Consider the following 22719-nt stretch of genomic DNA (forward strand, 5'->3'; position numbering starts at 1 on the left):
TTTTGCCCTTCCTGGGAATCAAACCCATGTCCTTTTGCTCTAACCACTCTGCTACAGGACTCCAGATCACAGACCAGGGAGGGTAAATCGTAAATTATCAACTGGTTGATTAAATTAATATATTATTAAATCATTGTTGATTATTGTTTGAATTTTCAGGCTTATCCAATTAAGTTTGATTTGGACCAGTTTGGAAATTGCGTCCATTTCTGTAGTAATAAACCGAACCAAAGGCCAATTAATGTTTCAGGAATTCTTGTGGAAATCTTGGGTTCACTGCTGTGTCAGTATGGCTCAGTTGGTAGCATTCTTGCCTCATAATCACTTTGTCATGATAATTCACTGTAAAATGCAAGTTCTTTCTTGTTTTAAAATCTCTTTGTGTGGGATTTATGTGTATTACTGGATTTAGATGGAAAGAGTTTAACTGATAGATTTCGAGAAAGTGGCTGAGAATGACTAATGTCGTTCTAATGCACATTGAAAGATTAAAGCTGATGCTTCAACTTCAAACAGAAGAAATTTGCATTCTCAAATCATACCCAAAACGGTCATCAAAACACAGTCGCTGCAATTTACAGTGTGTACTGTGAAGCGCTTTGGGATCCTCCTCATGTAAAAGGTGCTACACCAATTGTAAGGATAATTATTATTACACAAGGTGCCATAAAAATGTAATTTGTTGTTGTCGTTGTCGTCTCAATGATGTGATAAGACGCTATATCAAATACAGGGATTATTATTATTACATCTGTATTCTGAGTTGATTTTTGACTGGGTATTGATAAATTCCTGGAGAAAGTAAAATCTCAGATTCTAGGTACCAGTATGTGATCATTCAAATTCTACTTTAGTTGCTTGATAATCTTCGTATAAAGAGTAAATGATAAAATCAGAATGAACAAACAGCTCATAATTGGGAGAGTGTTAAATGCTCCATAAAGTATAAAATCAGGACCTGGACTCCTCTTCATCTGAATTGGTGATGTGATTTAAATATAGATAGAATAATACATCTTAATACCTGCCTTGGCTAGATGCCACAACTTACAGGCTGTTCTCACTGAAAATATTCAAAATATCTCTTGTGTTTTAAATTTGTGGCATATGTTCTATTTTGTTTTCATATATGCAACCTTAACTGTGTTTCCTGCAGTAAACACACAACAGATACCCCTCACACACACCATGTCACAGAGAAAATCACTTCCAAAATATGCAAATCTATTTTAGAATTAACATTTCTTTTTTTAAAAAATGTCAGTTCTAAAATATTGTTTATCTTAAAAAAAAGTTTAGTAAACAAAGTTAGGAATGAGGTTGGAACTAGTTTACTACGCCCAATACGCAATCAATTCGTTTCTCAAACACCTTCATTTCGGTATAAGCAGCTTTTTTTGAATGAAAATAATGCGATCACTCATTCCACGACCGTCTGTGGGACGTTGTCGTGCGCGACTGGCTGCCGTGTTTCGCCCCACAAAATGTACAGTCAATTGGCTTCACCAGTATGTTCCGTGGAGCGCTTTGAAACATCTCAAGGACACGCCAAGGCGCGATATCGAATGCAAGGATTATTCGTATTATCATTTATTATCACTGTGTTTTACTGTTTCAGCTGCACCGGGTTCCCACCGAAATATTTATTGCATTACTGGAGAAAACTTTGAAGACTGAAATGGACTTGGGGATATGTATTGGCTGGTGATATCAGCACTGAATGCAGCTGGGTGCCAATTCATGACTGAGTGGAAAATGCCATTGACAGAGCTGGCACCACACAACCCCCCCCCCCCCCCTCACCCCACCCACCCCCACACACACACACACACACTGCATCAAGAGCAGGACACAGAGGTGTGAGACCTGAGCTCTCTCAGGGACACTTTCCCCTCTGAACCTGCCTTGCAGTCAGTCACCCTGCGGCAGCTCATTGCACATCATCTTCTTCCACCACCTCCTCCTCCTCCTCCCACCCCAAACCCCACTGAGCAAAGCAACAGAGAGAGAGAGAGAGAGAGAGAAAAAAACCTCTGCAAAATTGCAGAGAGAATCAGAGTGCAGGAGACACAGACGCACTGAGTGACTGAGAGGTAAGTGGTGCTGGTGAATTAAAGGGCTGAGTCGTTCTGCTGTGGTTAGTGAGAAGCAGCTTTGCTACTTGATCTCATTTCCCTGGGCCTTTCCCCCCCCCCCTATTAAAACCTACTTTCAGTTTGTGGATAGAAAGATGGAGCTGGGTGGTGGTGAGGAGGGGAAAGAAAAAAAAAGGGGTCATAGCTTTAACATGGAATTTTTTTTAAAAATAAAACCAGGCACAGTTTTTTTTTTGGGGGTGTGGGGGGGGGTTTCCACCAGGTTTGTGCATTTCTTTTTAAAGCAAAACCTCTGGCCTCGGTTTTGCTCCCTGCTTGCTGGCTTGCTCTGTGCAAAAAAAAAAGAAAGGGAATTTGGTCCTGTGTTTGCTGCAATAGCCTGGCAGCTTTCTGAATTACAGCCCCCACATTGCAAGACTTGGGTTATTTTCCTCTGTGTTGATGTGTGTGTGTGTGTGTGTGTGCATCCTCACACAGTCACAGTGAGTGCTTTTCATATCCCTTCTTTGTCACACTGCTTTTATAACCCTCTTTGCATATTTTCACCCACAAAATTTACAGTCAATTAACTTTACAGTATTTCTGTGAAAGGCTTTGAGACGTCTCGAGGATGTGATAACGAGCTATTATCAAATGCAAGGATTATTATTATTATTATTATTATTATTATCGGTTAGGTGAAAGTTTGAAGAATGCCACAAGATAATTACTTGTCGGTTTTGTTTGTCGTTTCCCAGACTTTTTTTTAACCTTGGGGACCAGTTTCTGACAAATATTTACAACCTGAAGATAAATTTATCCATCAAATGTTAAGATATGATATAAAGTTTAAACTATGTCATTGGGATGACAACTAAGGGATTTAATTATTGGGAGAACATAGAATCCATCCATCAAATGATTTAATAGTAATAACAATAATAATCCTTGCATTTGATACAGCACCTTATCACGTCTTCGAGACGTCTCAAAGCGCTTCGCAGAATATACTGTCAACTGAATTGACTGTATATTTTGCGGGTGAAACGCGACAGCCAATTAATTGCGCACAGCAGTGTCCCACAATCAGTCGTGGGTTGAAGAATCCCTCAAACAATGCAAAGAGATTTCATTTCTCTTGTTTTGCTTCTCTTTGAGTTGCTGCTTTTTCTGGCCATTAACAACTTTCAAAAATAATTGCCTGAAACAACAAACAAAAAGCTGATGTTTCTATTGTGACCGCAGCTGGTCACAACATATGACAAATGATATCTTCCATCTGGGCTTAACATGCAGAAATATTCAACAAACTTTAATTCAAGATTTTCAAATTGCCCAAAGCATTTATGTAAAGCGCTTTCTGATGCGTAACCCGAGAATAAGCAACTTCTTAAAAACACTCGATGTCTTTCACATTTAAGTAGGAGTATATATCACTGATGTGGTTGGAAATAAGAGTTTGAAAAAGTATGCCATGTTACAGTCTGGTTTGGTTTGAGATCAGACATTGTTTTTACATTGCTTTCAGCTGTACAAATATTTATATTCTTCCCATGTAGGGATGTGAAAAAATACCACCAGATACTGTAGTCAGGATTTTATCTGTTAATGCTCAAATGGTGATGGTACATTTGTGAAGTTTGATTCTGGAAAACCTGAAAATATCATCATACATTAACAATCAGTTGTCGTAGTTGTCAAAAAACCTTGAACTTGCTTGGATAATAATAATAATAATAATCCTTGCATTTGATATAGCACTTTTCACGTCGGGAGGACGTCCCAAAGCGCTTCACAGAACACACTGTAAAGTGAATTGACTGTATATTTGTGGGCGAACGCGGCAGCCAATTGCGCACAGCAATGTCCCACAAACAGTCGTGGATTGAAAATGACCAATTTATTATTGTTTTTGGTTTTGGAGGGATTATTGGATGTTGAACTTTAGCTTGTAAATGTAGTTATTATATGGAGATGGGTTACAAAATGATTTTGAATAATTTAGCAAAATAATAATTATTCCATTTTGATACAGCGTTTATAAAACTTAAAGTGCTTCACCGTTAATTGCTGTCAAGTGACTGCAGTTGTAGAAACATGGCAACCAGTTTGAGGACAGAAATGCCAAGGAGTGAAAGATCAATTTATCTGGAAGATTGGTGGCCAGGTCAATGGAAAAAACTCCCTTCTCTTCTCAAATAGTCTCATGGGATCTTTTAATATCCACCCAAAAAGAATCTTGGTTTAACGTTTTACAGCTCCTGATATTGCACTGGAGTATCAGTCTGTACTACGAATCTCAATGTGGAGCCCTGGGATTATCATTGTTTTCATTGCCTGGTGTCTGACAGATGTGGAAATCCATCGCAATGCTTAAGACTGTCCAATCAGATTGAGAATAATAATAATAATCCTTGCATTTGATATAGCGCTTTTCACGTCTTCTAGACGTCCCAAAGCGCTTCACAGAACACACTGTAAAGTGAATTGACTGCATATTTGTGGGCGAACGCGGCAGCCAATTGCGCACAGCAGTGTCCCACAAACAGTCGTAGATTGAAAATGACCAATTTATAATTGTTTTGTTTTTTGGAGGGATTATTATTAGGCTCTGTGTGGAGTGAGGAAATTTGCCCAAGGTTTCACCCTCTGCCTGGAATTGAACTCAGGTCTCTCACTTGCAAAGCCAGTGCTCTAATCACTGAGCTACAGGACTCTACAGGAATAGGAATTACCCTGTATCTGAAATGGAAAGTGCCCTCTCTCCCTGGAGGGATACAACTCAATTATCTAATTCTGGAGAGTATGAGTTCATGTTGGTGAGAGCCAAGAATTGGCGACTCCAGAGTGCGCGATGGAATTTAACCAGCTCCTGGAATTTAACCAGCAAAACTACCATTGAGAACACTGCCTTAGAAGCTTCCAGGTGCTTGTCCAGCTCGGACAGTCTTCCCAGTAAGACATTGGCTTGCAGGGTTAGCAGAAGCTGAGTGGGAAGAATTTGTGTTCCAGTGACCAATCTGCTCCTCAAAAGTTGCTCCTTGAGCAATGGTTCCACCTCAGAAACTTCTTGGAAGTGCAGAACTTGAGCAGTTGATTTGCTCTCTATATACCAGTTGAGGTGGATGTCAAGCCCTGGATATAGGAAAATGTGTTCATGAACCTGGAGTCCAGACAACCTTCCAGCAAATATCGTCCCAAACCTTTACCCCATCACCAATTCGAAGACCATCTGCCTTCAGTGTAGTATATAGGAGAGCTTATGATGTGCCAACCACCCTGATGTTCTATAATTACAATTGTGCTTACAATTAGGATTACTTACAAACAGAAAGGCACCCTTTCCAATTCTGTGCAGTTTGTTTAGTGATCACCTACGTATTTGTCAACGTTCATTGCAGTGAGGAGAGTAGAGAAGACAACTCGGTTTGTAGCCTTGAACTGATGAAAGAATGTCCATTAATAAGCACAACAAAAATCTCAGCTGTGACCTCAAATGTAATACTCTGTTAAATTTGATTTATGATGTTTACCTCAACATAATAAAACAACAGTATGTTTCAAATATGTTGAAAAATGGGTACACACTGGAAATTAGTCTTCAAAATCACTATTAGAAGCATCCATCCTTAAGCTATAAGTGAATAAACTAGAATTAGGGCTATGCTTTAATGATTTTTTGTTGTCACAAATTGCATTTATTTCTCTAGAGATCCATTAACATTTTTTTAAAACTGAATTTGGAGGTGAAGTACTGTGGTAGAATATAAACTCACTGATCCTCAAAGGAAATCAAGAAAAAAACTATAATATTCATCTATCCACATGTTTACACTATTTAAATTCCTTCCCCTATGAAACCAGTAATACTCCCTTGGGTGTTTGGTTTATCTCAGACTGCATCTTATCTCTATAACCTCCATAGTTATTCCGAAGCAGTTTGTTGTTACGTTTTAATGAGCTTGTCCACCCAGCATCAACTACTTTTTAGTTTAAAAGAATTCAACTACAGTTATGCAGCTTCTAAGCAATTAGACTTAACTATGTTAGCTTAAAGCTGACATGCTTGACAATTGGAATCCTCTGTGGCATCTCAGTAATAATAATCCTTGCATTTGATATACCGCCTTATCACGTCTCCGAAATGTCTGAAAGCGCTTCACAGGATGCACTGGAAAGTGAATTGACTATATTTTGTGGGCGAAACGCAGCAGACAATTGCACACAGCAGTGTCCCACAAACAGTCGTGGATTGAGTGACCAAATTATTTTTATTTATTTTGAAGGAATTATCACCTACAAAAGTAGTCTGGATCCTGAGTCAGGGAGCTTCACAGAACTCAAATGCACTGTTGACAGACGAGCTCACCTGTCTTATTAGAGGGCTTGGAGAAATATGCTGATCACTGGGGACAGGAACTCTTCTCATTTGGCTCATTAGCCCTGCAAGCCAATGCCCTATTGGATAGGGTGGTGCAATGTGAAGATTATCTGGTAGGCTGTAGGCTGTGCAACTTTAGCTGATTCAACTGCAGCAGTACCCCCAACACACGATGTTATGGAGTCCCGTAGCATAGTAGTTAGCGTGAGGAGCAAGAGGACCTGCATTTGATTTCCAGACAGGGTGAAACCTTTGGCAGGTTTCCTTACTCCACACCCCTCTGTTTACCTACCAGCAAATCAGAACCCGGTTGTTAGTCAATTGGCGGATTGCTTTCCATGGGTAATAGTCCCTCCCTCAGCCCCCCCAAAAAAAATAATAATAATTTGGTCACTCAATCCACACGACTGTTTGTGAGAAACTGCTGTGCGAAATTGGCTGCCGCATTTCATCCACAAAATATACGGTCAATCCACTTTACAGTATATTCTGTGAGGCCTTTGAGATGTCTTGATAACGTGATAGGCACCATATCAAATGCAAGGATTATTATTATATATAACACACACTCTGGGGGTTCTCCGACCTTTGGATGATGCCAATCTGTGCTTTATATTTTCTGGGATTTTGCAAACGGGGTGTATCCCTCTGGAGATACATGGCAGACAAATGGAAATCGTGTTTCTGCAACTCACGGTAGTTTGATTTGGAGACTTAAGCATGGTGATCAGTTTCTGTGCGGTGACCCAAATAAACCTGGTTATAACTTGACTGTATATTTATAACAACACTTTAAAAAGACGGAACTTACGATACATTTCATTCTATCGGAAACTTGCAGTTTGAAATAGAAACAGCATACTACCAAATGCTTCTATTTCAGTTGAAGCATTTCCTTAGTAGCAGTTAGTAGCAGAATGCAACATTTTGGATATAAATTCTAAGTTGTTCACAATGATCTTAGATATCTATCAAGTAATAAATTGCAACAGGAATTATTCTTAAAAATATGCAATGCTGTACATCTATGAAATGTCATGCACACCCACCAATTAAACACAAGGTTAAGTAAGCCTTCCTTCCTAAGTATTATTGTGACTGTATTTCCTTTATTTAAAAACATTTTATACATTCAAAAACATGTTCCGCTGATAAAAATTGATTTTCGGTGATGGTGAATTTTCTGCCTTTTGTTTTCTAACCAGTGATTGATTCAAGTATTCCTGCATTAATTATACACTGATTAAATATAGTCAATATGTTTTTACCAGTACGGTTTCAATCCTGATAAATCTTTTCACCCGAACGCACTGCCCAGCATTTTGTTCTCTGGAATGTCTTGCTCCTGTTAGATGTTTTAAACTGGCAATTATGGAGCCAATTTAAGCTTCTGTTGGTTTCAGGAGCTAATAGGTAGAATGCTGAATTGCCCCAGAGTCAGTGAAATACAATCCTTGGAACCAAATTCCCCTTCATTGTTCCCAGTCTCAGAGCCAATAGATAACTCACCAAGTTTCCATTGATTTTGAAGGGCATGACCTACTAATTTCATCTGACAACATCAAGACAGTCCCACACAGTCGTTGTACCAGCAATCCATTCCAAAATAGATTGCAGCTAAACAGTAAATATTATTAGCTTCAAAGCCGCCTGATGTTGTAATTAATTTTGTAGCTGTGAACCCGCATGGCTCCAGCCAACCATTGTGATCAGCCAAGTATAAACATTCAATCATGTGGTTTCTTTGATGTACAACACTGGATTCTGGCTGTGGCTGCTTCTGTGCAAGTCTTAACATACAGTGCAGCCCCACGCTGAGGCCGTGTAGAACTAAACTCAAATGCTCTGTGCCCTCAATAGTTTTGAAGCTTTTTTGTAGTACTTAATGTACTGTATAAGTAAGTTGTAGGGTAGGTAGGTGAGGGCAGATTCAACCTTGCCTTCAATTTCCACCCTCCCCAACCTAGCACCATAAAATCACACGAGAGGTTTGGATTGGGAGGGGGTCCTTTGGCCCACTTGATCCTCGTATTGTCTTATCCTCCTAACCTCCCCTATTATTCTCCTGTTACAGCATCGAGTTGTTTCTGAAATGAGTCCAGCAACCTGGCCTCACCACTCTTCCTTGGTATCCTTTTCCAATTGTTAATTACCCTCTGGTTAAACACAATGGCTTCCCATTATAACGTGCTTCCCTACAGTGCAAATTTACTTATAAAGCGGTTGCAGCGTAGACTCTGTTTGTTTTGCATGATCCTTCAAAGCATTCCCCCGCCCAAAGTAAATGCACATTCCAGGCACCAAGAAATTGATAAAAAAAAGAGTAGCCTCTTCACAAAGTTGGCTTCTTTTTATACAATGTACAACATGTTGGCAGAGAGCCAAGACAAGTGCACTAAACTTTTACAGTTCCAAATGCTAAAGCTGCTGATCATAAGGTTACATCTCTATTTCCATCTGTAGCACCAGCATGAATCTTGCAGCTTCTATTTTAAGTGCACAGAATTTCCATACAAGCAAAATCTAATTTCCCCTCCTGTCACTATTACTACGCTAATCTTACAGAGAGAAGCAAAATTATTCTTAAGGAAGCTATGGTGATACTGTGCTCAAAATAGCTCCAGAAGACAGCCCTAATTTCTGTGATGTATTGTTTACTTAAACAGGACAAATCAGTTGTATAATGAAGACATTTTCTTGGTGCAGTTTTAATGATATTGTGATATTCTTTTCAGTCTAACTCGCAGTGAGTGAGTGAAGATGACAAGAATGTATAAGGAAGATTCTGAAGACTGCATGACTGTCTGTTTGAAGTATTTGCTATTTGTATTTAACTTCTTCTTTTGGGTAAGTAACTTGTTATTGTGCATAGGAATGAACTGTATTTAATGAATTCTGTGAGAAATTTGTTTTTGCTTTGCTTGTTGACATGTGAATTTTTCAACCCCAGATGTTTTCATTTAGCTCTGTTGATTGCCACTGAAAGGTTATTCACAGGGCTTGTGATCCATCAAAATACATTAATCAGTGTATTTATGTTGCTGTCTGTTCATGCCAGAAAACTAACCAGACACCACAATGTTTTAGTCAACCAGAGGACTATAGATGTCAAAGGTATGTGCAAACAAATCATTTTTCTTCCCATTCTCTTCTCCCCTCGCCCCACTTTTATAATCCTTGTAATTGATATAGTGTATTTTACGTTGGGAGGATGTCTCAAATTTGACAGGGTTTTACTGTAAAATGTAATAACTATATTTTCGTAGGTAGATAAATGCAGTTCAGGTCTCCACTCAATCATCTGATCTTCAGAGCGAGAAGCTCTAACTTGTCCATTTCTCCTTGATTTAGTCTTGGTGTTGCACCCCCTAATCCTTCAAACCTAGTCGTTTTGTTCATGTGGACAGACCATTAGAAATTTGGGCTCAACAATTGGTTTATTTTCAGTGTGTTATACATTGATGGAAAACACATTTGTTAACATTTTTTAATCTTCTGACCTAAAGTGGTCCAACTGGCTGCCCGGGGGTCAGATGCAGCTCCAAGTCCGATTACATCTCCCCCCCCCCACCCCACCCTCTCACCCATCCATTTCATCTGACCCACCTGCTCCCCTCATGCTGTCATGTTTCTGGAAGGGAAATGCGAAAATATTGCTTGTGTAGCCCGAGGACATTTCCCAAATGGGCCATTCGGCCCTCAGCTGCCAAAAGGTTGGACTACTCTGATCTAAACTATCAGCAGGTACCTTCTGTGGACATTCATATAACACACAGTGCATATAATACCTTTTTTATTACCAAAGTAAATATTGTTTATCTTTAAATGCTTAGCAGCAGCATATAGAAAGTTGTCGTGACAAAGGGAATACAGTTGACGTTTCAAGGTGATATATAATTTACCGCAGTGACAGCATCAGCAAACATAACAAAGTATAACAGTTGTAGATTTCTACCACTAGACATTTTAAATAGTTGATTTTGTTCAGATGTATGTCAAATTTTGATTTGACTTCTCCTAAGATTAATAGTGTACTAGCTGCTTATTCCCTGCAGAAATACAGTGAGCACGAGGAGGGGTGGGGGAAGAAGGAAAAAGCATGCTAGAATAAAATTAACAAGAAAAAATGATTTCTAGAAACCCCAAACAATGAGGGTTTGCATCTGTGTGAGTTGCATAGCAAATTAATGTGAGAGCAATGCTTTATTAAGCCACGGTCTGACATGCTGCAATGTAGCATCTCTATTATCTCTGATTTTGGCTGGAAGAGATATTCTTATTGATGACCTACATTATTTTTGAATACTTTTTTTTAAGTGATTTGCTTTCCTGAATATTCATAAGGTTGTGTATTTAGCTCACCATAATGCCAAAGTGTCATGCGTACACTGATGTCCCAGTGGCCGACCACTTAACCTGTTGCATTCAGTTTATATTTACAAACGGAGTGAATCAAATTAAGTGTACTGGCTCAATATCATATCAGTTTCGCCCACAAAACACACAGTAAATTCACTTTACAGTATATTCTGTGAAGAGCTTTGAGACGTCTCGAAGACGTGAGAAGGTGCTGTATCAAATGGAGCGATTATTATTATAGTCTCCAAGAAATGTGGAAAAGTCAGAGAGACATGAGTGTTTTCGTAATCTGGAAAATTGTCAAACTTGACTGTGTCTGAGGAAATCCTATTTTTGGCATGTTTGGTACATGGTACATGCCTCCAAGTTTAATAATATTTTCCAAGGTGGAAATTAACATTGCAGGTTGTCTGTCTACTCTGATTAAGAGCTTAAAGAAAGTTGCTGCTTACAGGCAAAAGCTCATAGAGAAAGATGGGAGGAAATCAAGTATTAATCACAAAAATGTCATACACATTTTGAATCATTTGTTTACAGGTTATATTATAGGTTGATTGTAACCGTGTTGATTAAATCAATGGAAAGAACAAGTATATTCAATATATACACTGCCGTGCCAGGTGCTATGGTATTTAAAGCCTACATTGTGGTTGAGCTGTAAAATATCAGTTGCATAGAAATGAAATAGCTCACAGCCTGTGGAAAATTAGTGTAATGGAAGATGTGAATAAGTATTACAGCACTCTATTTCTCATTTCTGTTATAAATGGGCTTATTTCTGGGACTGATGATATTTGAAAGGATTGAACCAGATGGAATCCCTTAATAAAGAGAACTAATAGTAGACAGCAACGTTACATAGCTTGTTGGGGATCATCTTTCTGACTACATCAATTTGGATCATAAATCTGAACTGAAAATTGAAGAATTTTTCAAAACTAGGAAAAATAAACATTTTGAATTAACCAAGAAATTCATTTTTGACTTTAATTCTGTATTTGCTTGGAATCTAACTGGTACAATTCATAATTCAGCCACCAAAGTTTCGCACGTCGAAATTTGCACCAGAAATGTTGTATAAATTCACTTTTGTTCCAACACAACCTTCATATTTAAACATGTTACTTGCTTGTTATGCAATAATGTATCTGCATTATTACCTTGGGTAGTTTGTGTAACGCCTGTATTTTTCTGTGACTCTAGGTGGGAGGTGGTGGAGTGATGGGAGTAGGAATTTGGACACTGATTGAGAAAAGAGACTACTTGAGCTTACTTGCTTCCAGCACGTTTGCCGTCTCCGCTTACATTCTTATCTTTGCTGGCGGCCTTGTGATGATTACCGGCTTCTTGGGTTGCAGTGCTGTTGTTCGGGAGCAAAAGGGCTGTCTCTCCACAGTAAGTACTGGATATTTTGCAATTAAGCACCGGGCAAATAAGGAAACCAATTTGAAGATAAACTGAACAATCTACTAAACAATTAACCTTTGAGCCTTGTTGCCTTTGTTTTCAAAGAAACTACATGCAATACTCTCTGTGGGATATCTTGTTCAATATTTCTGTCTTTTAATCAAACTTTTGCATTTAGATGATGAAATGCAGGTATCCCATTGCACGTTAATTAACAGTGAACGCAAGAGTGAGAAGTAAATTTGTTGTGAACAGAAAGTCAAAACCCATGCCATCTTCTGCAATTATTTTACTTATTTCGCCCACAAAATATACTGTCAATTCACTTTGCAGTATATTCTGTGAAGCTCTTTTGAGACGTCTCAAAGATGTGATAAGGCACTGTATCAAATGCAAGGATTATTAATATTATTATTTCCAATTATTGCAGCTATTTTGGGATCCAGAAATGTGGGGTTGGACTGGAGCTGGGAATAATAGGGAACAGGATCTGGGAGCAGCAGGTTGGGATGGGATTGGGATCTGGGAGGAGATGGATCAATTCCCTGTGGTCCATTGCCCTCCTTCATCATTCTGAGTTCAATTAAATAAACACTGCAACCAACACACTTCAACGGGCAATCAGCTGGCTCTGAGGTTGTGCCTGTGATGAAGCAATGGGCTCAGGAATTCATCAGTGTCTTTTCTTTTATTAAAAAAAGGCTTTTTGTGAAGCTGGTATATAAATTCTGAATCTAGTTTTGAAAGTCAAAGGTTTGCGCCGTGTATCTAAAAATAATACTAGAGAGATTATTTGAACACCTGAAGCACCCAGATATGTCATGAAGATTTTTTTGCAGTACTATGCATGAATAAGAGCAAAGCTTTGGAAAGCAGGTCTTTGCTTTCATAGATAAACTAAGCCGTCAGGCTGGCAATGCGCTACAGAAGCCTGACAAATGAGCTTCTGAGTATAGTAGGACTTGATAGAGTTCCCTAGGTAGAAAGTGATTCATGGGGTTGTAGTTTAATTCTTATCCTCTGCAAGTTTTTCAAAGCTCGTCTAATTTCAAAGCTGTGAACAATAGATTGATGCCAAAGCTTTTTTTGTGGCAAGTCAAACCAAAGCTCGAGTGCATGTTTGGTACTATTAATGTTTCAAACATTTTAATGCTGATATTCTGCTTTGAAAGGAAATAGGAAGGGGGAAATAACATTCATTTTAATTTCTCCCCCTGCTCCAATCAAAAGATGTAGGATTCATCTCAAAGTGCTGTGTCCATCCACTGTCAGCGTTATCTTTTTTGCTTCAGTAAATTTTTAAATTTTCTCCGTTTTCTTCACTAAAATCTTCCCGTCCCACATAGCATTACTTGACTGAAAGTTAGGTCAAACAATGTTCTGCTGTGTCTTTGCCACTGTATCAGCGCCTTGGGACGTCCTCCCGATGTGAAAGGCGCTATACAAGTATAATCTTGTTGTTGTTGTCTGCAACTCACCACAAAGAGGTGAGAAAGAGAGAATAACAGCAAGTCTTATTGGACTGTGAACAGATCACCATGTAAAAAACTGCAGCACGAATCATTATCAAATATATATGTATCCTTCACTATACAGAGATTAGAAGCAAATAGAATGGGTTTGTGCTCACAAATCCTCCTAGAGTGAGACCTTTTTTTACATTTGTAATCTTTTTAATCTGTGTTCTAGTATACGCTCTCTTTAACACACCTTTCTCTTGACGGCCTAATATGTTAAAGGGCACAGTTTCACTTAATCACGAGTCATAGATTTGTTATTCAGTGCACAAGACGCTTCCAAAGTCTGTGAGATAGAGTGATCATTATTTGCCTTGTCTGACACGAGGGATTGCACAGATATTGTCCCTCAGTCCCTCTGCGAACGCTCAATTTCAAAGTGTCTATTAATAATCCACAAGCATCAAAATACTGTACTGAGTTGAAACAAAATGGAGCTGTCAGTGCGAGTGTATAAGCATTCACACATTCATATTTCAATTATTTTGTGGTTGGTTTAGCAGACATAGGGTTGCATTCGAAAATGATTTAGTTTTATTTATTAATAACTAGTTTTAAGTGCAGTGCTTATATATACAGTATCTTGAGAATATTGTTGGGCATCTACAGAAAGATGATTGATTATACAATAGGCTACGGTTGTAGTTTTCTAAAAAGCCTTTCTGAAAGCTGATGTATAAAGTCTAAATCCAGTTTCGAAAGTCAAAGGCTTGTGCGTGCATCTAAAAATAATACGTTATTTGAAGATTATTTGATCACCTATAGTCATCCCTGGCTATCAACATGTATTTTAAGAATGCAACTGAAAGTGTGTCAAGTGTGTGTAAAGAAACAGACAAGTGCTTTAAGCATACCTAACCTTCTGACTAAATTGTGGTGCTACTCAATCCCCAGTTTGAAAATGTGGTATTAAAAAAAAATCGACGTTTCATAACCAACTCAATTATTTTTGAATGTCATTGAATCTGTAATGAAACTTCACATTCTTCCATGCAATGCTAAAGGTTGGCCAAGTGATCAAGGAGCATAAAATGTGACTGTTTTAACAATGACAGCGGAAAGCATTTAAGATAGAATTGCTTTCTTAACTATTGCAATACAAGACAAATTGGCCACATTATCTCCGATTGTCATGCAACACTGCACTACTAATCAAAGCAGACAGCCTGTCAGATTACACTCATAGAGGACGTGCTTCCAATTGCCACGATGGACAATCTTAGCTCATCTTTGGAGTAAAACTTGACAGGCCATCGATCAAACCGAAGTGAAGCATTTTGTATTCTGTTCACCAACTTATCTGTAGCTGTGGCCTATTTGAAGGATTTCCAGACATTGTCAGTGGGTGAATTTCATTCGTACACTACCTTGTTATGTTCCAGAATATGTTGCAGCAATTTTGACGTGTTTGTAAATATGAAGAATCTTAGATTTTGTTACCATAAATAAAGTCTTCCTCGTTGTTTGACTGGAGTTAAATTTCTCCATACTGTATGCTAGACTCCTTTTAAGAATTGTGTAGCTGCTATATCGTTTTGCCCACAAATTATACAATCAATTCACTTTATGGAATATTCTGTGAAGCGCGTTGAGACTTCTCAACTGCATGATAATGATCTATTTCAAATGAAAGCTGCAAACTGCCTAAAGACTTGTCCACGCCTTTGTCACCTCTCAGCTGGACTACGCAAATGCCCTCCTCGCCGGACTCCCCTCCTCCAATATGCACAAAATTCAGCTCGTCCAAAACCCACACCCAGTTTATCCCAGGCCTTGCCAAACTCCTTTGTCACAGAGCCGATCAACTTCAAGATCTTCACTCTAGTGTTTAAATCCCTCCACGCCTTGGCACTCCCCTATCTCTCCAACCTCCTCTCTCCTCACAGCACTACCCACTGACTCCGCTTTACTGGCTCCGACCTCCTTGTCCCTCGAATCCTCCGCTCCACCATCGGCGGCCATACCTTCATCCACTATGCCCCGAAGCTATGGAATTCCTTCCCTCAATCCTTTCACCTTGCCCCCTCTTTCCCCATTTTCAGGTTGCACCTGAAGACCTTCCTCTTCGACTGTGCCTGTAGTCACCTTCCCCCTTCCCCTGGCTTGGCATCGGCCTCCGCCATTGTTAAGCGCTCTGGGACACCACCCGGAGTGGAGGGCGTTATATAAATGCAAATTGTTGTTGTTGAAAGGGGAATGAAAGGATTATTATTATTATATGGATTGTACTGCATTCCCCTCACCTTAAAATAATGCAATAGGGATTAGTTTTACTGTATTCTTTATTATAAAGTTTGGGCAGCCACCTTAAGTCACAGCAGCGAGAACTGGACCCAGTACTCTGGGTGCGGTGTGACCAGAATACTTATAGCATTCTGTTTACTTTGCTTGTTATTGCATGACACCCTTTGGACATGTTGAGCAATGAGCCAGCTCTCTGTGTCTCTTCAGTCTGAATATATCAAGCAAAGATACTGTACACATGAATTACTTTTTTGTGCTTGTATCAAATAAGGCTTTGAATCCTTAAAATTATCACCCAACCATGAACTAATTAGACAGTGCAGAATTTATAGTGAGCTCACAAAATGTATCTGATACTGTCATTAATTATCCTTCCTTACTATAGTATCTGTTTATTCATGATGAGAAATTAATATAAATGGCTTTGTAGAATATTGGGAGAATGAGAAATGCGACGTACTGGTATAAAGGATAATACATTGTGGCAATATATTTGTCTTCACTGTTTTGCTTCTGTTTAAATCATCACAAGTTATTCACTTGTTACCGGTCAGCCAAAAATATCAAAAGTTGACGAAATTCTGGCGTGAAGTGAGGTTTGCTAAATTATACAGTAATTCATTCCCATGAAGTGGTATCATGGCAACTTGAAGTGATGAAAGGCGTTAGCATTAAACAGACTTTAATGAAAAACTAATGTGTATAAAATATCAAACATAAACCAAGACTGTGAACTGCTTGTTTGTAGTAAATGATAATTATGGGGGGTGGGTGGGGGAAGCACATGAGGACTGTGGATGCCAAAAGCACAGTTTAAATCTAACTGTTTACGTCTCCCTAAGTCTGCTCTCCTCTCAATGTTTTAACGTTCCTGTGTCTTTACCAAATAAACACATTAAGCTCTTTTCATATCACTTAGTAATTTTGAACCTGGAGTCTGAGGATCATCTCTTTTCTGTTACGCAGGGGTGGGGGTGGGGTTGGGGGAATGGGTGGGAGGGGGGCAGTTGAGAGGGATCACTTTGTGGCTGAATTGGCCTCAAGGTAACATGTCTGCAAGATTCTCAAGGCCCTGTTGATGACAGACAAGCAGCAGGAAGATTGCCAGTGAAGTAAACTGTGTAGATTTAACTGGTTTTAAAATCCGGCAGTATCCCAACACGCATTCTGGAGTCTACAGTTTGGGCCTTTGCCAACTTCTGCGCTCTCTGGGATTAGGTAAACGAGGCACTTCCCACCACGGATAAAGTTCACACTCCATTACCAGACAAAAGGTTTCAAGTCCATCAAGAAAAAAACAACACAAACCCTCTCCAACATCTATTTCTTTTTGAAAGTAGGATACACAGTTCTATATGTGAACTCACACATCATCAGTAAAGGGATAGGATTACAAAAATCCTTATATCTGATAATGTCAAGAGGATGTCTTAAAGCGCTTCACAGAATATACTGTATTTTGTGGACGAATAACATTTTGGCTTTCAATCAAATTCCTGGACATTAAGTAATCGAGTATTTAGTTTTTTGAGAACAGTTTCACACTGAGTGGAAACTAAGTGAATGAACAGCAAGCAACTGGCCAAATCTTTTTTCTTCCCCAATCTTCGTGAGTGAACACCCTTTCTTTAATACCGTGTGCATTTGCCTTTTGCTCTTAAAATATGCTTTTTCTTCCAGTCAAGTGCATTTACAATCCAGCTGTTACTTAATTTTAGATCGCTTTATATTCATTCAATCATCTTTATATTCATTGATCCAAATAGTTGTTATCTCAAAGTTTATAATATCCGACAAAGGGCTCTCCTCAAAGTGATTTATGAGATGTGTGAACAATGGAGAGACGAAAAACAAACCCTTTGCAGAACTCTGCAAAATGCCGAGTCTAAAAGGAGCTTTTTCTATTTATACTCGCTGTCCTGTTTCCAAGCTGCATTTTCATCAAGCTGACTGATCTGCATTCACTTTTTAACCTACTCCAAAAGTCGTAACACGTGGATTGTTATGAATTCGCTGTGAAAATAAAATAAATTATATTCTGGTACTTGTCGTGCCCTGGTTTCATTGCCTCCTCAAAGAATTCCATCAGATTTATGAGGCACAAATGTTTGATTCTGAATTATTGTTGGCTTACTCCCTTATCACCTTTTGTGATTTTTAAATCCTGTGCAAGAGTATCAAGTATTTTTCCGCTGGAGATATTAGATGAACAGTTGTATAATTTCCAATTTCATGTCTGTTTCCATGTGTATTAGAGTGACAGTGCTTTGAATAGACTCAATGAATCGGCACCTTTATATGTTTCAACAACAACTCGCATCGATATAGGGCCTTTTACATGGGGCAGTGTCTTGGAGCAGTTCCTAGCAATAACTATTAAAGATTTGCCCACAAAATATACAGTCAATTCACTTTACAGTATGTTCTGTGAAGCGCTTTGAAACCGCTCGAAGACATGATAACACGCTATATCAAATGCAAGGATTATTATTATTATTTGATGACATTGCTGTGATTCATAGCTTCACGTTATGAATTGCTTGTAGTGCTACTGTTGAAATATGCACCCCTTAAAAGTTTAAAATGCAGTATCAACAAAAACAAAAAATTGCAGTAAAAGTGAGACTGGTATCTTGACTCATGGCTAGTTTAATTCTAATTAATGTAAAATACCAACTTTAATTGATAAGTTATGTTAGTTTTTTTAAAAAAAATTATACTTGCCTCTATAATACTTGCTTAGTATTTTTAAAATCAAATTAAATTTAATTACATTTTTAAAATTAAAAATACTTATTTTAATTTCAGTGAATATTGACAGCTCGTGCTGCAGTTGTTAAAACCCAATTACTGCAATTGCTTCTGTGGCTTGGCTTTTGTGATTTAGTGAAAGCAGATGCGCTTGTTAGAGAGAGCAAGTGACAAGATAATGAAGCGAGGCAATCTAATCACTGTTTTTAAGATTAGTTATTATAAATGCATTAGCCATTAAATTATTGTACTGTATTCATAAAACCTGGCAGCAAGTTTGACTATCACCTTTGAAAAAGAAAAACCTCAAACCAATGGCATTGAAAATCACGGAAATGACTGTATTGAAGATTAATTTCTTCTGGGAGATTGTCTTAACCTTTTCAATTAAAGAATGAAACAATTCTTCAACTTTTGGTCTGGAGAGACTCTTTGGGGGAGTTTGAATGTATGATTCATTTGCATTTTAGTTATCTTGTTTCTCCATATTGGCAACTTATATCAGTGAATGCAAAGATATCAGCTGATGTCTTCCTTTATAGTACAGCTTCCTTTCCACCTCCAGTAAGCCAACAGCAATAATATATTTGTGCCCTTAACATATGAGTTAAATCATTAATTTTGCAGCATATCAAATTGGCAGTAAAAATCAGAATGAAGACAGCATAAATTCCATTGAATTCCACTCCTCACACTTAATCACCCAGAACAACAACAAATTATATTTGTATGGCGCCTTTCACATTGGGAGAATGTCCTTTTTTTTAAACATCCTAAATATAGCCCTAAGCAGTTTTATGTTGATGGGCCAATTTCGGGGAACTTGGTTGAGATTTACCAACCTCACTTACCCACAGCTTTGTTAACCATCAGATAAAGGAAATTTTTCATTCCTTCAGTGTGAGCTGAATGTGAACACAAATCCCAGAAATGAAAGCACAGGGTGTGGACCCAATGCACCATGAGGATTGCACGTTTCTTTCCCTGTTTGGATGACTTCATTTATCGATATTAAATTCCATTTGACAATCCGCAACACCTCCACATCACCTCCAAAGTCCCTTGAATGCTATTATCCTCTCTCTCTACAGTAGTCACCTGGTTACATATCTCAGTGTCAAGCAAATGTTGTAATATGACAAGAGCATTGCCCTGTTCCTCATGATTTCTGAATTGTTTATGAAGCAGGAGATCCAGAAATAACTGTGCAGAAACTCTACTACATTATTCACCTAATGTTCTTTTTTTAATCACCAAGGCCCGTTTCAGACCAACTATTTTGCCATTAATTCCATCTTCATTTTCTTTAAGAGCCTCCAACTGTAGAATACCTGCTGAAAACCAATAGATTTACAAAAATAACTTGCACTTATATAGCGCCCTCCACGCAGGGTAATGTCTCAGAGCTTGACTCCGAGCTGGGGGGAGGGGGAAGGTGACCGTAAACACGGTTGAAAAGGAAGGTTTTAAGGTGGGTCTTGAAAAGGGGGAGAGAGGGACAAGGAGGAGGGATTGAGGGAAGAGTGTTCCAAGGTTTTGGGGCGTAGTTGCTGAAAGCACAACTGCCGATGGTGGGGCGGAGGGTGCGAGGGACGAGCAGGAGGCCGGTGCCAGTTGAGCGGAGGCAGCAGGTGGTAGATTGGGGAGTGAGGAGATCGGAGAGGTGGGGAGGTGCCAGAGAGTGAAGGGATTTGAACACAAGTGTGAGCATCTTGAAGTTGATGATGGGGAGCCAGTGGAGCCTGGGCCAGAACTGGTGAGATGTGGGTATGGAATTTGTTCTTGGTAAGTATGTGGCTTCCATGGCCCATTCATGGGCTGCTTTGATGGCATAACTGTTGGTGAGGAGGCAGATTTACCTTGTTTTACTGATTTAGTTGTCATGGTAAAGATTTCCAGGAGGTCTATGAGACATGGTGTATTGCTACTAAAACCAATCTGTCTAACCCTTTCATCCTTTACAACCGTATTTATTTGTTCTATTTAATGCTCTTGAGTATTTTTGCACTATCAATCTTAAACTGTTTATCCCATTTCCCATCTGACACCTTAATTTGTAATGAAAATGACATCAGCTATCTTCTCGTCCTCAGTCATTGGATTTATGGAGCTCTGAAAAATATTAACAATGACTTGAGGATTTGAGAGGCTATCCAGGGATCCTGAGTACATTTAATTCCCTAAACGTCTTGGGACGTCCTCCCAACGTGAAAGGCGCTATACAAATGTTGTTGTTATAACACATTCGTAACTGATATGTACAAACAGCTTGTTAGATTTTCTTGAAGAGAAAAGAAAATTAGAGGGAATATTTCTGTTCAAATATTCGCTCTAGTCAAGAGGATAAATCATAGGTATAAAATGATTATTCATTTGTAGTGAGGAATCATAACGTTTCTACATTACCTGGAACACCTTTCCAGTTGATAGCACAACTGTTGGTGAGGAGGCAGATTTGCTCTGGTTCAGTTGAATTGAATGGGTTAGGCGTTTAGGACAGCCCTGGGACCTGCTACAGAGCTGATGATTCTAGGAAAGCACGGAACTGGTGAGAAAGCAGGAATTTTTTCCATTCTTTTACTGTGTCATGAAATTCAGCCGACTCTTAAGCTGCTCCTCAGAGGATTAGCAATTAACCCACATTCATGATGCAAACAGTTTTTCGTGTTAAATCGATTATGTGCATGGATACACAAACTCTCTCTACATGTGGTAAGTGTATGGAAATGGCATAGCATGCTCAATTTTTTGTTGTTAAGGGTACTTAACCATTTAAAAACACATTTCTCTTCCTACTTCTTTCTATGAAACTTCCCTGCCTTACGTAACTAACCCCCCCCCCCAACCCGCACCCCCCCATCTAGGAATCTCCTTTTGGGTCTCCATTAATGTCACATTGAAGAGGGTATTTAGAGGAGCAGAACAGCCTGAGACGACTTCCTCAGATTTCTCCTCACCCCCTTGTGTCGTGTTGGAGTGAAATTCCAGTTGGATTTAGACTTGCACTTTGTTCTTAGCATTTCAATAAGTAATATACATATAGATATTTATGGAAACCTTGCAATATGTTTTTTTTTAAACAGTTCCAACTGAATACTTATTCTACACTTGTAGCCCTGTTTGATTTCACCAAAAATGGAGTCAAGAAGAAATGCAAGATTAAGGAGTGTGAAGCATAAACTTGGCAATGTAATAGGTGTATATTATAGGGGTTTAATATTTTTAACAAATCAAACAGTCAATCATTATTGCAAAATTGCCTTTCTATTTGATGTACGTCTTCAGTGAATGATTATTTCTCTTTGCTTTCCAGTATTTTTGCTTACTATTACTGATCTTCCTGATTGAGTTGGTAGCTGGCGTCCTTGCTTATGTTTATTATCAACGGGTAAGTTTAATTCCTCACGATCATTTTTGAACAGTAATAAATAACTAGCATATCTTTAAGCAAGAATCCCTAAGATTTTAAGTGGGCAAGGATGCAAGATCCAGTGTGCTGGAAGCCAAATAAGCTGCACGACATAGTGTCAGATGTGTGGTTGTGAATTTATACTTGCAACCTTATAAATGCTGGGCCTTTGATCCCAGCAGAAAAGCTTGAGCATGGAGCTTGATTGTAATTATGTGAGTGAATCACATACAGTATATCCTAGTGACCAGATTCAAACTGGTCAGCTGTAAGATGCCCTGCCTTTTAACAGGAGATATGACAGGAGAGGCTCACATTGGGTCGTGAAGAAATTTGGACCAGCTCTTTAAGAACATTAGCAGTTTGTTGAAAGTTTCCTGGTCATCTACCCGAAGACTTTGAGCAGACCTTAAAAGAGCACTTTTAGTGCAATTGACGCTTGCCACACTTGTACAGATTATTATTATCATTTTATTATTTTACTGAGTGAGTATGAATTGCACTATTCCTACCACACGCCCTACCTTCAGGTGGTATCAGGAACTGGACCCTATTGAGATTCACACTATCTTTTTG

At 38.8% G+C, this 22719-nt stretch overlaps 1 protein-coding gene across 2 annotated transcripts in view; it reads left to right on the forward strand.

Moving 5' to 3' along the window:
- Window positions 1-1842: 1842 nt before the first annotated feature.
- The window catches only part of tspan11 (tetraspanin 11), a 198950-nt gene continuing 178073 nt past the window's right edge, over window positions 1843-22719 (forward strand). For both annotated transcript variants that reach the window (XM_007895433.2, XM_007895435.2), the window contains exons 1-4: window positions 1843-2093; window positions 9192-9303; window positions 12019-12210; window positions 22048-22122. In XM_007895433.2, coding sequence (XP_007893624.2) covers window positions 9217-9303; window positions 12019-12210; window positions 22048-22122 — 354 coding nt within the window. In that variant the 5' untranslated portion in view covers window positions 1843-2093; window positions 9192-9216. The remainder of the gene's footprint in view (window positions 2094-9191; window positions 9304-12018; window positions 12211-22047; window positions 22123-22719) is intronic.

Source organism: Callorhinchus milii, unplaced genomic scaffold (genome assembly GCF_018977255.1).
Source record: "Callorhinchus milii isolate IMCB2004 unplaced genomic scaffold, IMCB_Cmil_1.0 Scaffold5, whole genome shotgun sequence".
Taxonomy (NCBI): Eukaryota; Metazoa; Chordata; class Chondrichthyes; order Chimaeriformes; family Callorhinchidae; genus Callorhinchus; species Callorhinchus milii.